The sequence below is a fragment of the Lepisosteus oculatus genome, chromosome 10 (assembly GCF_040954835.1).
Source record: "Lepisosteus oculatus isolate fLepOcu1 chromosome 10, fLepOcu1.hap2, whole genome shotgun sequence".
NCBI classification, from domain to species: domain Eukaryota; kingdom Metazoa; phylum Chordata; class Actinopteri; order Semionotiformes; family Lepisosteidae; genus Lepisosteus; species Lepisosteus oculatus.
In genome coordinates this window covers 40,180,221-40,199,244 of record NC_090705.1, presented here as the reverse complement: position 1 = coordinate 40,199,244, position 19,024 = coordinate 40,180,221, and the positions used below count along the sequence as shown (strand labels likewise).

General features: G+C 38.3%; 1 protein-coding gene across 3 annotated transcripts in view; it reads right to left on the bottom strand.

Annotated features, from left to right (window-relative positions):
* The window catches only part of LOC102683743 (BMP-binding endothelial regulator protein), a 186,864-nt gene that overhangs the window by 95,145 nt on the left and 72,695 nt on the right, over window positions 1–19,024 (bottom strand). For all 3 annotated transcript variants that reach the window (XM_015357052.2, XM_015357053.2, XM_015357054.2), the window contains one exon: window positions 12,350–12,575. In XM_015357052.2, the coding sequence (XP_015212538.2) occupies window positions 12,350–12,575 (226 nt within the window). The remainder of the gene's footprint in view (window positions 1–12,349; window positions 12,576–19,024) is intronic.

Sequence of the window (19,024 nt, the reverse complement as noted above, 5' to 3'; positions counted from 1 at the left end):
TGAGAGACCTTGAGACCCACAATTTACCCTAATGTTGTTTATTTTTCCCCCCCAAAAAATGGAAACTGTATCTTAAGTAAATGTGACGTCACTCAATACTTGCTTTATAAAAGGTCTTAAGTATCCAGTTGTGGTTTTAAATATTTTCAAATTATTTTTAATTAGTTTTCTGTTATCAAAATACAAAATAAAACATCAAATTCACATGACTGTATATGAATGTTGAAGTTTCTGTAGACAGAGTTCCCAGTCCAAATCCATGCTCTAAAGAATGTACTGCAACAGTGAAGCCATATATCCCAACTCCAACATATTGCTGCTGTGACAGCTCTGAAAGGATACCAGCATGATACAAAAGTTTACAAGCATGTATTTTCAGCGTTAAAGAAATAATGCCGATGGATGACAGTAATATTCAAATGCAATAATTATCTGGTTTTAGTAAATAACTGGAGGAAAGCAGAGATGTATTTCTGTTCCTTTGATGTTAAAAAGCAGAGGAATCAAACAGATACCTGATCTTTCCTTGAAATCATCAGCAGTGCCAAGTTAGTGATTTTCTGCTGTAATCACTATCAATTAAAGTCTTTTTTCTCTCTGCTAAATAAAAATATATATATAGCGGGCGGAGGAAAAATAAATATTACACGTAAATTTGCAAGCAACAATTCGTTTAAGTAACTCACTCATCCTTTTTAATTGTGCAACAGTTAATTAGTAATTAGTAGCCTCTGGACTCAGGAAGATGGGTCGGGACTCCTCTCCAGACATATATTCTGGAACTGCCAGTTCCTAATCAATCAAACGTTCACCACAACCTTTAGATAAGCAAACGAAAAATGGAGATATGACTTCTAAAATATTCCAAAAGTAAGGGCATCCACTTTCTTCTCACGCTGCAAGGCCACCAACACCACCAACAGCAGAGCTCCTATCAAGGCTTCTCTGGGACTTCAAAAAGTAATAGTCTGCATTTCTTTCCAAAAACCCAGATAAACCGATCATAATCTACACAGTACACTAAATGGCAAAAAGCTTCAGAAATGATATTAGATAGTGGCAGGGTAAAGTATGTGAAGGAATTTCCATTTACAGATTTCAGGGTCTTTTTTACGGTACAGTAGGTAGAGGGTTAAAAGTGCAAATGTATCCATAGCAGAACACAGCTCCTATTAGTTTTAGTAAAATGCAATCTGAGGTTGGGGAACTGCAGTCATTAAATTCCATTGGAAATGATTTGTAAAAAAACAAACAATTACAGGACATAGGGAAAAACACTGCTGCCAATTTAATGAATGAAAATGAGAAGGGAGTTCTATCGTTCTCCTGATCTGAGAGAAAACTGTTCAAGAGCTCAGAAATCAAGGAAGATGCAGTACAGAAAGAGACAGTTGCACTAAAGTGCTGTTCACAAAAAACATTTGGATTTTATAAGGTAAAATGCACTCTGAGCAAACTAAAAGTTCCACATGCTACAGTGTGGTATCATGTATGTAAATAAACCAATTCATATATAAATTCAAACTATTTTCAATAAAAAAGTTATTGCCATTCTTATAAAATATCAAACACTGTTTTATGTTATTTTAGGATGGCTGTGCTCTTGGGCTACAGATCTTTGCAGCATAACAGCAGAAAATACTGAAAAAAATAAAAGCATTTGAAATTGCAATATTTTAAATGTTATTCTATTATACAGCTAATTACACTGCTAAAGGTCCATTAACGTTCAGAGAAAACATTCTACACACGAGTAGAAAGAAAATAATACCGAGGTAGTTCACTCAGAAAGTATAATAAAAGCTTTAGCCCCATAAATATTTATTCCTAAGGGAGCTTGCACTGCCATATCTACAACCTTTCCATACCAAGGACAAGCAATGTTACAGTCATTACATTCCTGGCCAAAGTACACAAAGACTGGAGGGCAAAAAGAGAACCAACTCCCATATTCCCCAAATTCTAACAGAGCAAAACAAAAAAACTGGTTCTTGACAATTCCCAGGTCACTCCCACTTGACATCAAAAGCTTTCAGGGCCTTTCTGTTTTCCTTTTTAAAAGATGATCTTACTTTAATCACAATAATATTATAAGCAACTTGATAGAAGAAATATTCCAAAAATATCAAATCAAATCATTTGGCATTTGCTGTATATACTGAATCACAATGAAAACACAACCTTGTAACTGTTTGCATCAACCAATCACAGGGCATAGAGATAGCATTACTTACATTTTAAGTAAGAAGACAGGTTCGGTGATTGAGTAGTAATGGTATTGTTCCTTGATCTAACCAAAATACTTTATTAAAAACATGGCCAGTGGTTTGCATTCGGAGAGAATTAAAAATCTGCATACAAAAACACATTCCGATTGAAAACAAAAGCAAGGAAAGATGTGACCACGCTCCCCTTGAGCAATGGACAAGCATCATTCAAGGTGGCTTGTCTTATCCTGTTTATCCTGTGTGAGAAGTTGCCTGGAGGATGAGATGCTTCATCGGACTAGTCCTGAGGAGCCTCAGCTCATGTCCTGGAAGAGACAGGGTCACCAGACAGACTCAGGGTCATCACACCTATGTGATCCATTTGCAGAAGTGGCTACATCCAGTGAGAATTCCAAAAGGGAATAACGCACATATAGGCAAAACAACTGTAACTCACGGTCGTCATTCTCAGAGGCTCTGAGGGGAAATGCTTACATATAAAAAAGAAAACAATCGAGAAACTACAAAAAAAAATCTTCAACAATTTAAGTGACACACTCTCTATATTTCTCAATTTCAAGCTCTATTTGTGCAAAAAGGACAAGTTGATTACATATATCCCTTTCAAGCATTCACATTCTCCAAATAAAAGAAACAGCTGAAAACGTGTAAGACACTGGATTCCCAAATGCATTCAGAACTGAAAATGAAACACTCGAAGTTCAGTAAATATTTAAATGAAAACCATGTGAGGCTGATATACCTGACATCCTTGGCTTAAAGGGTTTATATTTTACTTACGAATTTAGTTAAAAAATATTTAATAGATATTACACAAAGAAAAGAAAAGGTTAATTAACATCCTTTGATTAATAAGATGCATCTTAATCAAAATTCTAAAACCGTGTTTTAGACTTCAAGTGTCACAACTATTAATGTTATAATCCTGTATTAAAGCAGAAAACCGGATCACAATAAATGCAGAAAACATACAGTGGTATCAATTATTATGAATTATGAGAGATTTATGATGAGCGATTTACAAACTTCTTCCACGATTCATACCCACCTTTTATGCCACGGTGAGAGTTTTGTCTGCCATTTCATAAATGAATGGAATGGAATGAATGGAAAGCATTTTTTATTTTAAATCCAAAGAGCTTCATAAAGTCATTGAACAAAGACAAGATTCTCATCGGTTCACAGTGATGTCATGCGCGGAAATAAATGAAAGAATGCAGTGTGCTTAATCATAAAGGCAATCAAGATTAACTTTAATAGGCAACCCTCTAACAGATAGCTGAGGTCACCTTACACAGCAGAACTAGTCCTATCCATTGTATTACCCCCAAATGAAACACTGGGACAAGTATGATATCATCTTCTATGAACAGATCACAGCTGTTAGAAACTGACTGGGGAATTGTACCAGGGGAGGAAGGATGATGATAAAAGTCCTCTCCAACAATGTGCAAATTTTAATGTAATATTTGTTTGTTTCATTGATCAACACACTGAACATAGCCTTTTACATATTCATGTGCTTCAAAAAGTCACTGGAAGCAGTTGCAAAAAAAAACAACCTTTCTCGCCAGTGTTTACAAAAGCCTTACTTCAATTTACAGCACATTTCCTTTCAACACCATTAAAGACCATAACAGCTTCCACAATATTATCAATAGCAGCCATACATTTACTGATAAACAAGAGGAAGGCAAACAGACCAGGGCTATGGGTTCATAAAGTGGGATTACTGCATCAGGAAACAAGTGCAATCATGATAACACAGACTCCTGTGCTAGGTTTACGATGTATTTGACTGCACCAGCTATCAGGGTGTGTACAAGGTCACAAAATGATATGTAATAATCCCCAAGACTTGTTATCCTGGTTTTAGATAAAGAGATGAATTGAAGTCCTATTTCAAGTGGACAACCAACGTAAGGAGAACATAGTTTTCTATTGTACCTTAGCCACTCTTTCAAACTTTGTCCTTTCAACAAAATTACATCCGATAATCCACTGCTTCCTTTACATTTCTGATTATTAAAGACAAATAATGAGAAGACTTTTTATTTTTACCTGAAGGAAAAAAAATCTAATTTTTCTTGTAATCATTATTTTAAGTGGGTAGCTGGGTCAGCATGCATAGTCTGCAAAGGAACAAGTAAAGATTTATTCCATGCTGAAAAGAGAAGAGAGAAAACACAACATTTCGGCTGTGAAACCTTCTTCAGGTGTGAGGGTTTATTATTTTTGGTTATTTTGGTTATTTTTTAGTCAGATTTGTCATTATCATTATTTTTTGTCAACTGGATTTGATAGATACTGCTCTTTTCAGACATTGTGAATTGATAAATTCAGACAAGGTGTATTCTTTACTTATTCGTGATTCTTAATAAAGCTTCTTCACCTTTATAAAGTAGAACTGCATTTAGAACAAGGAACAGGAGGCACGTCCTTACACACAGGAGTTGTTAGAGAATGGAATAAGCTATCCAGCTAAGGACTGACGTCCTTGAAGACAATGATGGATCAGATCCTTTCATGTTTTCTTAATTAACTTGTTATATTTTGTTCCAACAGAGCTGAACAGAACTTAAAGCTTTTGTACTGTTCCATAAAGTTTTACACACTTTTAAAGATTTTAATAAGAATACAAAGCCCAAGCTACTGTTACACACAATGTGATTTGTTGACATTGTCTCGTCTAATAACCTAATGCAAGTCCCATGGTGTTAGTTTAACCAGTAGTTTTGTTTTGTTTTGTTTTGTTTTTAATGAACGAACAACAGCATGGTCTGTCTTTTTCACAGTTCATAAAAGTTCACAAACTGTTTGGAAGTCCGAGATAGATGAGACATATAGAACTGGGTGAACAACGCTGCCCAAATTACTTTCCTGCATATTCTAAGCCGTCAGTGTGCTTAAGTGTGTCCTACAAGAAACAAGGAGCCTGTGTTTCTCCATCCTGAAAGGGAACCGTTTCGTGAAGGATCCTGCCACATAAATACCGAGCCTAAGCTGAAAAGAAAAAAGCATGAGGGGACAAGATGGAGTCTAAGACGCTCTAAAATGATCAGTTTCCCTGTAATTATTTTTTTTTTACCTCGATAGGTCCTTAGATCAAGAAAAGCTACAAATACACACAAGCCTTTTTTTAAAAAAGAAAATACAGTTTATGAAGCTAGCCTGCTGTATGTCAGCACAGACTTTGTGAAAAAAAAAATCTGCCGCCATGATGTTGGAAACATAAATACTTTGTATTTACACCCGCTTGAAAAAGCAACATCATTGGGTACATAATAAATTAATGTTTACATAAAAACTGACAGCACTTTCGTTATATACAATTTGCTATATACCTTGGCGCTGCACCAGAAATCAGGAGAAAAAAGGAATGCAAGAATCTTGTCTTTGGAGAAATCCAACAAGATGGACACAAGAAGGTATTATTTATAAACTTTTTTAAAAATGGTGTTTAATATTCATTCAATTCATTCAATATTCATAGCTCCACAAATGCTTGCTGTGAAATGAAAAGATCATTACTAAAAAGGTTTAACTCAATAGTTAAAGAAAATTCTACTTTCACTTTATTCCTGAGTGTTGAATTGCTTTTTAATAACCCACATATTTTCACAGCAAACATGACTTTTATTGACACCGTCCTGACAGGCATTGATAAACAGAAATGTTGATCTGATTTAAAAACACACACATTTAATTACGGGTGTCATGGGAAGGCAGGAGTTCTAGTGCATCTGCCTCACTGCTCTTGTGTCCTGGGCTCAATTCCAGTCTAGGCACCTTCTGTGGAGTTTCATGTTCTCTTTGCATCCGTGTGGGATTTTCTTGTTTTCCAGGTTCCTCCACCTCATGACGACATGCTGGCTAGATTAACTGATGTCTCTATAAAGTCTCTGTGTGCTTAAGTGTCTGTTTGTGCCCTGAAATGGAATGATGCTGACCTTATCCAGGGTGTAGTTTATGTTTTGTACCTTCACAGGTCTAAGTTGCTCTGTGATAACAGATGCATGCATAGATATGTGTAATCATAGGTTTTTAAAATATCATTGCTGCCATCTCTTTTCAAAAAAATCCAACGAGAATTTCTATTCTGTCTAGACGTATAAAGCTGCACAGAATTCACAGTACAATAATTGGGATAAGCACGTGATTATTATGTTGCTGAAACATCTCCAATGTACATTAGAAAGAGCTGAATTGTTCAACAAAACATTGGCTGTAAATATAATGTTGCACCACATTGTAAATGTTTATTGCTGAAAAGAATGAACTAGATTAACAACTCAATTTAGCACTACAGGGACTTGGGCTAGTGTTAATAAAAAAGACAAAGAAACTGCCAGTTTTAAGATGTGGAATAAAAACAGGAATGAGGAGAATTCCACAACTGGAATGCTTAGTTCACGGTAAACACCTGAAAAAGCAGAACACAATCCACAGACTCCCCTACAAGTTCTTTCTTTTGTTAGGACTTAATGACCCATTCAGACACTTGATTCTAGTTTAAAACTCTGGAACCAAAGTTATTAAAGCAGCAGACACACAATAATGTCAGAGGTTAGCAGTTCATCAACACTGCACTGCCTGTAAAGTCACTTTGGATACAAGACATTCCTTTTATAGGTCTTAAAATGTTTTTATAGGAAAGAGACCTTTTACCACTGTAAAGACTCATTAAATGATCACCAAAAAATGCGCACGGCAACCAGATCCTATAAAAGCAATCCTCAAGCCTGGATAATTATACTTATTTCAAAACGTCCTTAATTTTAAATACACGATTGTATTTAATTTATGTTGTTACATAATATCTATTGACCGATCTAAAGAAACTAGGACTGAGACAGGTGTAAGCACAGAGACAGCAAAGCAACCAAATAAATAAATATAAATATATACCAATTTCTAACAATGCCTGGCATTTGTACAGCACTTTTAATCGCAAAACTCCTTACACATAGGAGGGGTAATACAGGACAGGATGGAGTACAGTGTCACCAGTTACCATACTGGGGCACTGGTTTGTAAATTCTGGTCCATAGTACCACCACTTGGCCCATCAACACCATTTTTAGCAGTAACCTGAACCTCCTTACATGCCTCCAATCCCAGGATTGAACAGGCACAGTCCTGTTTAGCTTCTGAAAAGTGACAAGAAAAGGCTATAAGAGGATGTCATGATTATGGCAGAGTGAAAACAAAAAAATCACTATTAAAATAGCTCAATAACTCTCATTCAAGTAAATAACTATGATAGAAATGGATAATTGATAATCCATTAGATGCATGTAAAAATCATTACAGTAGCTTATAATCGAAGTTAAGTATCTTAAGGAGCACCTAAAGATAAAGGGCATCAGTGGTACCATAAACTATAAGGTTTGGAAAGAGAGCACGAGGACGGTATTTAATATTTATGTAAAATAATATTCTGGGTACACAAGCCTTGGGCTCTGGGACTTTCTTCCCCCTCTCTCCTTTCATAAAGCCTGGTGTGCAAGAAGGGCCTCCATTTTCAGATAAAACATTCACTGATGCCGCACAGCAGATGTTTAAAAGATGGATCTGAGTTCATTAAACTAGATTTTTTTTTAAACAAAAATGTGCTTGCAAGTAAGGAATCTGCTAAAGATTTTGTGAATACAGTGTTTAAATCAGTTCCCTTGTTAATTCTGTGCTTTCACATCATTTGCATACATTACTATGCATTAAGAATATAAAAAAAAACATGATTTTCAACATCTGTGTTTTCACACTTGAATATGCATGCCTGTGCAGGGCTTTCAGGTGCTTCTCTTCCTGGTGTGTGAATACAGCATTTCATTATATGCCCTTTAGCTACTGCTTATAAGCTTCTATTCGCATAGAAAATTTTGTGACTGAGGTCCTATATCTGAATGCTACTTTTCTACAACGGAAAATGTAATGCTTTAGGTATTAGCCTAATTTATTTATTCTATATTGTGCTGCACTTAATATTTTTTAGATAATTGTAACTTATTTACGGCAAGCCCTCCTTGACCAACATGAGGATTCCTGAAATCATTTAAACTAGGACCAAAATCTGAAAGATCCTAGTCAACACCTTCTACACAATCTTTTAATAAAGAAAAGAATGGCACTCAGAAAACATACACGAGTGGTTATACAGAGTCTTGAAACAAAACGTTAGTCTCCCTAATTGATGTGAGAAAACCATAAGACTGCAGTCTTTTAGTCAAAGTCAGCTTCAAAGTAATAAACATAGATTGGTGTCCAACCAAAACACTTCATGTCCATTCGAAAAATGTGGTAACTGGTCATATAAAAACATTTGCGATAAGTTTTAATGTATCAGAATGATGAAAACAAATGTCAAATGTCACACCATACGGTGTGGCGGGAAGCCGGAGCCTACCCAGCAAGCAACGAGCACAAGGAACTCTGGGACTCTTTGCCCAAGGATATCAGAGAGTCACCTTCTCTAAACTCCTTCAAATCCAGACTCAAAACCCTCTTCTTCAGAAAAGCCTTTACTTAACTGGTTCCATTCTTCACCCCTCTGCTCTTCTTAACACCACCTTCCACGGTCTCCTCTATTGTTATGGTTGTATTGTTGTAATTATAATTGTGTCCTGTCTTGTGAAATCTTCTTATTTATTGTTGTAGTCTTCTTATTTATTGTTATTGTCATCCTGTAAAGCGCTTTGAGAAGCCACCTTTAAAGGCGCTATATAAAATAAAGTTTCTTCTTATTATAAGGCAGGGAGAGGGCGCTTGTCCATCGTAGAGGAGGTGCAAGCTGATCATACAAGGGGACAATATGGAGGCCACGGTAAAGGCCGAGGGGGGAAATTTGGCTCGGACACCGGGATAACTCCCTACTCTTATCGAGAAATACCCGGGGATCTTTAATGACCACTGAGAGTCAGGACCTTGGTTTAACGTCTCATCCAAAAGACGGCGCCCACTGCAGTACAGTGTTTCCGCCACTATACTGGGGCATTAGGTCCCACACAGACCTCAGGGTGGGTACCCCCCACTGGTCCCACTAACACCTCTTCCAGCAGCAACCTTAGCTTCCCAGGAGGTCTCCCATCCAGGTACTGACCAGGCCCAATCCTGATTAGTTTCAGTGGGTAGCCAGTTGAGAGCTGCAGGGTGATATGGCTGCTGGCCGAAAATAAATGTATTCTACATAATTACGCAGATAAAGAGAAACTTTAATGAAGAGAAACTATATGCAGATAAAGTTTATATTTAAAAATCTTCATTTAATAAAAGTGCATATTGCTGGCAAACCACGTGCACAAGTTAAACTAAAAAATAATGGAAATAGAGTGGTAAATCCCTTCTCCCATCCCAATTCTCAAACAATAAGCACATTTTGTTATTCATGTCCAGCACTTGCAGAAACATCACTCTATGCAAGTATTTTTTTAATAAAAATAGTATGCAGAGATCTTTGATACTGATTGAACGTTTTGCCTTCAATTTTACTGACTGATCGCTCAGTTAGGTCAGGAATCCCCAGTCCAGGTCATGGGGAGTCTGGAAATATTCCAGCTCTCTTCAGTACACCGACACTAGAGAGCTGGGAGAAGCTAATTATCCCGTCTAATCAAGCCAATAATGATTCATTTGTAAAGAGTGATGGCAGCCTGACTTGAAGGAGGTAGAATGATCAATTCCTGAGACCTCACTTGCTGTCCTTACAGTGGGCTTACCCGGATTCCAGCAGAACAATGCATGTCTACAAGTTCCTCTCGTAACAACAGGGTTCCCGCAAGATGGCAGTGTGCCAACCATACAGTAAAGGCCCTATTCCCTTGATCTGAGCCCCAGTGAACATTTGTGAGGTGAGTCAGGAGCCTTTGGATGGCATCTATGGCTCAAAGAAAAGTGAACAGGCACGATCTTGTTCTCACTCTATGACATGACGGGGACAGAATTCAACAAGAAATGACTGGCAAACCAATGCAAGGCAAGCACTACAGTAAAACTTGCATTGCTTCTTAAGGTGGCCTTAGATTCTAGTAGCATGCTTTTACAGTAGACCCCCCCCACGTTAATCAACCCTATTGATGATGACAAATAATTAATTAGAATAAAAATAATAATTATTTAATGCCGGCTCAGTAGAAAGTCAGTGCACCCACCAAAAAAAGATTGTAATTTTCTTGACAATTATGTCAAGGTTACAATTCTTTTGATGCTCACTATTTGTACAATGTTATCACTTTGTAGCTGTGTCAGGACCTCAAAAGGACCAAAATGTCGGATCAAAGTGACCACAGACATCACCCGGAAAATCTCTTCTCTACAGGCCGGAGTTTCAGACTACACTAATCATCGCTTCTCCACATTAGTCGGGACGGCAGAACAATGCTCTGTCCTGTCAAGGAAGTAGTCTGGGGACTCACAATCTCCTAATGACATGTTGTACTGACAAGCTACTGGACCGAGAGGCAGCAGCCAGAGCCCACCGATTCATTGCGCAAGATCAGCAATCTTCCAAACGTTCCAGGCTTCAGAGTAAAACAAAAAAAAGAGTCTCGGCCTGCCCAGACCTCAGTCATTACCTTCTTACTTGAATTGAATCCAGTATAATAAAATAAACATCAAACGCCTGTCTCTAGTTATTAGAAACAAAAGCACTAAGGCAGGACCCTCTAGTGCAACAAACAGCTGCCGGACTAGACACACATTGTTTATTCTTCAGATTATTACACAACCCAGACTCACAGCATCCTGTGTGCTGTCCCAGGGTTTCACAAATAATCTCCATGTGGCCAGAGACTCACAGAGTCTGGAAGCCTGAAAGCTTTGTTTTTTTTCCCTTAAGGAGAAGGGGGATCGAGATATTTTTTCAGCAATATCTTTAACACCACTCAGACTTCCACATCACACCAATGGCTGCTGGACGCCAAAGCTCCAGGTGTCCTACTGCAAACAAAAAGAACGTTTTATATGCCCAAGAGAACGGTGAACCCTGTCACAGGCCATTAACTGCAAATATTTTAAATGGTGTAACCCTGCACCACCAGTGAAGTCTGTGTATCAGTAATTAAGGCCAACTTGTCCTCAAGGTCATTTAATCTTGTTTTCTTTTCCCAAGCCAAGGAGGTCCTGCTAGCAAGATATTTGTGCAGGGAAAAAAAAATCCTCATGCAACAATCAGAAAAGACATGTCTATGAGGAAAGGTGCAAATAAAGTGTGGGTCTTAAACTCAATTCTAGAGATAGTAAAGAGGATCTAGTATCTATTGGTTTTTGTTCTTTCCATAATATCAGTTACTTTGTTGGTGTGTTTTTTTAATTACTTGCACACTTGTATAATTTAAATATCCACATGGCAATTCTAACAAGGCTCTGAGGTGGTTTATAGATAACTATAAATTCAATTAAATTAATGTTTTGTGTAATCAACTGTAAAATACCTAAAGCAAAATGCTATACATTTCTAACAGTTCGGTTGACTACTCAGGTTGAGATCCTTAATAAAGCTTGTGCACAATATATACATTTTTTTTTTTAAATGCTAGTTTTTAAGCTAACATAGTACTGTAACATTTCACTAAAAATGCATTTGGTCGTTACAGCCCAAGCTTGTATAGGCAAGCTACCAGAGCGTTTTCAGCCTCATCTTTAGAGTACAATCATTTCACGAAGCTCTCAAACATTTGAGAAAAGACCAACTATTAACAAGGAAAGAATATGCACATTCTACTATTAATACAACTTACTGTTACAAAACACAGAGCATTATACAATCATTATACCCTCCTCATATACACTATACTTACATTCAGGTTTTGCTGTTTGCAGTATCACTTGGAGGTATTAGTATCCATTTTTTTATTCCTGGGGGTGTCCCTTAACCACTTTTCACTTCAGATGGGAGTAGGTGCATGGTAGGGCCAATACACCTACAAAGACATGCGGTAAGACTGCTCCCCAGATAAGCCGAGGGATCACAAGTGCCTTATGGGTTCCCGTTCCCCCCCGATATCACTGGCCTTGATTAAGTACTGTTTATGCAAGACAAAATAAAGGTGAGTGGTGGAAAAGCCAACAGAGGCCTCCTCAGTAATAAAACCAAAAGAGAACAGTACTGCATGTTTATCTCGTACCTGGCATAACGATGGGTGTCTGTGCATTGGACTCAGCAGAAAGGGAGAGGCGTCCACCTTTGCCTATTCGGTCACAAAGGAGCGTGATGTGTTTCTTCAGCCTGCTGGTGTCTTTGGGCATGGACAGCTGGCTAGTTGTAAGGTTCAGAGCCTGATCCTTGGAGCTCCGGGACAAACACGTCCTCAGAAGGTGGGAGACCGCTGCGTCCACGCTCTCCTCCCAGCCCTGCTCAACACAGAGAGAGAAGAGCCAACCATCAGCTCGCCTGCTACATCCCGTCATTGATCGGCATCTCTCCACAACAGCTACAGCTTTCACTGCAGCCCAGATACCACTGCGTTTCGGAAAACTCACTTGTCTGCCGAAACGTTGCCCCCTCCCAGGCTGACTGCACTTTCCAGACCACCAACACAACAAAAAAAACACTTCACGGGCATGTTAGAGAAACAGACCTTAACCTGGGGGATCGACCTAGTAATATTTTCAAAACCAACGCTATCTTTAAGCCAGGTTAGCCTTAGTCTTGTACAAAAAAGTAGCACTGACAGACATTTCATTTTGATCACTTAAGCAGGTAATTTGTGCAATGACTTGGGGGAACCTACACGACCTGCTGAACTGAGGCACTCCAAGACAAGGGTGAACCGGCCCCGTTAATGTCCACACTACTGTTGCAAATTACAGTTGCTACAAAAGTAAAGTCTGAGTATTACATTTGACTACATAATTCAAAAACGGGGGAAAAAAAAGAAAGGATTTCCAGAAGGTCAAGGTAAGGCAGCAACAGAGAAATATACCTATGCTTCAGGGTATTTATATGATTGCATGAATAATCTAGAGAAAAAGCTTTCATTTCTAATGTTGTCTGTGTCTTATTTTTATTACTTCTTCTTTTTCACAGCCTCAGTCCCAGACTGTCCTGGGCTCAGCTGCTTTGGTTGCTCTTCTCCACTTGTCTCTGTCGAGCACATCTTTCTCACTCACTTCACATACCTCCATATCTTTTCTCACACAATCTATCCATCTCTTTCTAGGCCTGCCTCTTCCCCTGTTACCTTCCACCTCAGATTCCATTACCCTCTTTGTTACTTCCTCAACGTCCCTCCTCATGATATGTCCATACCACCGTAACCTCGCCCCTCACATCTTCTCAACCACATCCACCACCCTACGTCGTCTACGGATTTCTTCATTTCTGATCTTATCCTTCATTGAAATCTGCAGAATCCATCTCGACATCCTCATTTCAGTTCTTCTCATCAAGTTCTCTTCCCTCTTTCCAACTGCCAAGCATTCAGCTCCATATAGTAGTACAGGTCTAATCACAGTCTTGTACATTTTGCACTTTAACTTTCTAGGAATTTTCCTGTCACAGATTAGTCCAGTTATTTCTCTCCACTTGTTCCATCCAGCTTTCACTCTTATTTTTATTACTGTTCATATGAATATTACAGCTTTGGACAACAGAACGATACAGGGCTTCTGCCCAGAATTCAACTGCATTGCTGTAAATGAAAAACAATGGTGGCTGGAATTCTGACGGGATCAGCTGAAGCTTATCTGCATCTGTTACAGTTTTTGGTTTTCAAACTTTGCTGGTCTACAGGTAACACATGCTCCACATCTGAACTTCAGGGTTTATTTCTGAAAAAAAGCACCCCAGACATTAGCCCACAGAGCAGTAAATTCTGTCTCGCATTGCTTGAGGACAATGCTAACAAGAAGCGAAAAGGGGATCCTTCTGAACTCTGCTGCGTGACTGTCTGACAGGTGATTTGACCACAGGCTACACGGCTGTCCCTGCCGCCATACAGATAGCCCTTAACGAGCTTTAATGACAGGTAATCAAGCTGGTAATGATGCTGACAAGAACACCCTGTTATCCATGGAATTTATAGTGTTTCTCCTCCTCAATTAAACAGGACAAAAAAACATACATACATTCTTGCAGGTGGGCTCAGAGCTGCAGTATTGTTAAATAAACAGTGGAGCTTTACTTCCAAGAGCATGAGTGAAGCAAAACAACATGATACGGCTTTCGCAGCTTACTTTACCTTCTAAAGGTTTACTACCGGAAAGGAAAGAGAGGCTGAATTATTTTACAGAGAGAAGGAGACAGACACTGAGCGATGACAGTAAAGATCTGTTAGTCGCACATGGTAGCTCATTTCTACCACCTGAAAAACATACAACTGCAGCACTACACATTCTTCAATATACGTATGCTCATTCAACTTGTGTAGTATACCTGGCAAAGCTAAAGTTCATTTTAAAGGAAGCTATTTGCTTGGCAAATAAGATACCTGAACAATTTCCATTTATATTAAGAGCAATGAAATGCCAAGGTAACCCAGTGACCATTAGAGTAAGAAATTCTTTTGGAATTTTGTTGGCTGGTGCGAGGCCACTGTGAAACTTTACAACAGAGATAAATTCAAATTGTTAGAACATATCAGATTTTGAAAACAAATGTAACTTTTCCACAACTTACTCTACATGTATGCACTTTTAACCTTCATAAGAGGCTAAAACTCAGCTAAAAACTAGTTGTGCATGTCCTTCACACATTTTGAAGTACGCAGTGATCCAATTCAGTATCCCCTTAATTTTCTCCACAAATTCACTATTTTGTTCAACTTAACTTAGACGAGACATATCAAAGAAGTTTTTTTCATTTCCTCAAACCTTAACTGACTACAATCAGTTTTCACACCAAAAGGTGATGCTAGGCATGTGTTTTTTACTGCACAGAGAACTGCAACAAAGTTGCCCAGCATTTCACCTTAGTAATGAGAAAAGCAATTGGATTTTTGTCTCAAATTTCAGCAAAACCAGCTATGTGTTTTTGTGTATTGGAACAGTTCTGCCAGAGCCCTGACAAGAAAGCCTTTTGAATTTTTTTCTGGTCATCTTCTCTATTATGTTATGTTCTCTTATTTTGTTTTGTTTTTTTGTTTCTTCCTCACAGTGAAAGTTTATTTTTTTTTACATTAGAGATTGAGAGTAACACTAGACATCATTAAAACACTGAACTAATGCAAAGGAGTACGTGCCACTACCTGCTGTTACCCTAAACACAAAGCGCACACCTATTTGCACGTTTTTTTCAGGATGTTACTTATGTAGATTACTAGATACACATCGACAGAAGACATTTAGGAAAAACAAGATTATTCAGAAAAAATCCCTTTTATCAAGTGCGGAAAGCTAAGACCTAATTTTTTTTAATTTGTAGTCGCCAGTGTGTTTTTTTCTGCTTCACCACAAATACCTTACTTCAGCTCTACAAAGGATAACAGCAAAAAAACATTCTGTAATTGAACATAGGGAAAAGGTAAAGCAATGGGGAGTGGAAGCTAAATGAGACTCCAAATATATGTATTTTAAAGGCATGGTTCTAAACTAATTACAGTCTTTTCATGGTATTTTCAGTCCCCCCCCTTCCAAAGATTAATGACATATCATGTTCCGCACTAATAGTTCTAACAGAATAATGACGCAGACATTTCACCTCCTTACCATCAGAGATTCTGTTAGATGCACCGGGTGTTTCAAGTGTTGTCTTATTGCCTCAAGGTAACAAAAATAAATGTAGGCCCAGCTTTCAAAGGTACAACTGCGTATGGTCTGCCACATTCAGTTATTAGGATATCCAACTGAAATAGGCTCTGGGAGAACAGGAATTCAGCGGTGGAAGAGACACTTCCTTTCAGTATTATTGGGGAACAGACCAGAAACCACTAAGCCCGATGCCACACTGTTTACTCTAAAAGCTGCTGGACTGGGAAGAGCTGCCAACCTTCACATTACACAGGAAAGCGTGGTCTTGCCTGCTCTGCATGTGTGTAGATTAATGAGCTTCACCAGGGCAACAGCGACAGTAGCCAGACCTGCTCTGTAAACTTGGCTTGTGTGACCTTTCGGGGTAGAAGAAAAGCAGGATGTCTCTCTCTCACACCTTACTAGAGGACACATTTGGCCAGAACAACCAGTGATAAGTGCTTACTAAATTTATGACAAAATATGCATTCTTTTCTTTTGTAAATTGGAACTATTGGCTAGCCAAGCCAAGACATTGTAGGCCAAAATGTACTATCCTTCGAAATAACATTTATTTTTAAAAAGAAGGATAGGGTGAAGAAGGACTTCACCCCCCTACCAAAAATATAGCAACACTCGAGCTGTAAAACCATGTAAAAATACATTATCCTTGCAAGCCAGCTTCATTTACTCAAATACACTTTTATATAAATCCATCACTCTGTTTACTTTCTTCATGACACAAAACTGAACTTCACTGTTTTTCAGATTTTTTGACAGGGTGTTGTCATTGTAGTCTCAACTGTTGCTTATGATTCATCAGTAATGTGTGCGGTCTTGTGCACAGAAACACCTGCCTTGTGAACTTGTGCTACCAGTCCCCATGTGACTTCTATTATCTCAATCCATGTGATTAAAACATGTTTCTTGCAGCCAGATGCAGTACTTTACACACATATAACACAATCGAGGTTATAGATCATGCTCTTTAACATATGAATCATGCAGTGAAACTGACTTGTTCACAAACATTAAATGCAGAGTTACATGAGCCACAGTGGCGTTTGTGTTCTTTATCAAAAATAACGCTGAAGCTAGTTTTACACAAAATGGTGAGGAGAAAAAAAAGAAAAAGGGCTTTTGAATAATCAAGATAAACTCCTCCTAGACTCAAGGACACAGATAAAAAACATTAAATGAGTTACATTCCATCAAGGAAATGTAATTATTTAGTTTGGGAGATTAGCAAAGGTAAGAACATAAAGTGTCAAAAACAGTATTTGAAGGAAGATAAATGACTTTACAGTTTGCAGAGTCTGAGAAAGTTACATTGTTGGCTACTAGGGAACTAGGGATAAGACAAACGGATCTATTTGTTTGTGGGGGCTGAAGTGAATGCTGTCTCCTGAAAGTCTAAGGGAAAAGAGAACTCAGACAGAAGGGGAAATTCACAGGATCCCTCTGCAATGTCACGTGCAATTCCTTTTGATTTTCTGCAACCACAAGTGTTTGCTCACTGGATCAGCACTACAAAAGGCAGTTATGTTAACCTGACAAAAAATAAAACCAAACCCCAGGCACATTTCATAAGGCATAGAGATTGTTTCATTTATTTTTTTACAAATAATATCTGTTTGTGATTCATACCAACTAATTTATCACCTGTCACAAAAGGGATGTCACTATTTATTAACGCACTGTACTGAGTATCAGCCTGCATCAAAAACGTTCCTCAAAATGTATCTAAAGATGAGACAGAATAAAGCAATGCCAACGTCAAGCCTACTGTAGATATCTTGTACTATAGGGTTTTTTTAGACCTGAGATAAACTTCAAAGGCTCCCTTTTGTCCTTCTATGATAACATTCATTTAATTTCTGCTAATACCAGCATTTAAAGGCTACAACCAATTTTTAAATATTTATCATAACTGCCCATTAGTTCATTTCTAATTTTTGATTAGACTGGTATGGTACCATCCAAGGCTCAAAAGACAGGTAAACATAATCACATGAACAGGGGAATGTTACTGGCTTGCCACACGGATATTTCAGAGGCAAAGCAGAACAGGAAAATGTGTGCAGTGATCTGGTACAGTAGGTACTATATGTTCCGTATATAATTAAACACAGCAGTTAAGCTCCAGAAATAAAGTAAAAAATCATATCGAGGAAAAATTGAACCTTTGAATGCACCCATTTTCCTGAACACTTGCTTATATTTCATCACAGTTTAGAGAACAAGAGCTGGAAATGTCTACAGTCCACAAGCATGTCAGGAGGATATCAAAACAGTTGCTCCACAGCTAAAGTGCTGATTACTAACAAGGGGGTCTCACTGACTGGACAAGGAGGTCACAGTGCAACTCAGCACAGAACATGACAGAAGCAGAGGGATTCCTTGGTAATTTATAAATAAATCATGCTGTCGCATGAAAGGAAAAGCTGTTATGCCGAGATTCTCATCTGTCACTGACCAGCTGGAGAAAGTTTTCTTAAAGAGAAAAACACTTAGAGGCTTTTCAGGGGATTAGGAACTGGCTGTATATTTACATTACCAAATGGAAAGGGTGTTAGGGCAAGGCCAAGAGGCCAAGAGCTGAGCCCACATCCATGATCGTAAATGAAGTGTTTTGTGTCAGGGTAAGCAGGTAATTCCTACCGCCAACGAGCCACAGCAACCCTATGAATCATTACTGAGGGAAGAAGCTCCACTGCTCATCACAGCAGAAACCTTAGAACCACAGAGGAACTAACTGGTACCGACTGAATAAATACACATCTGTTCTCCTAGTTCTGTTCAGCATTCCAAGGAAATAACCCTGCAGGTCAAAGTTGTACACTGAAAGGGTGGTACCCAAAAAAGTTTGAAAAAAGTTCATTTTATATTCTTTTAGTATGTTGTTATTCTTTTAGAATACAATTTTCTTTTAATTCATATTTATAGTCCCCGTTTCACTCACCTCCAATGAGGAATGACCATTTTTTAATCACATTGGCATTACGTCTAGGATTAAATGGCACAGGATGAAGGAGGATTCACACTTCTTATGGCACATGTGCACTGCCTTTCAGTTCTCTGCATGCTTCCGAGGTCCCTAGTGCAGAGCTTACCTTCAACTTGAGAAATAGTTT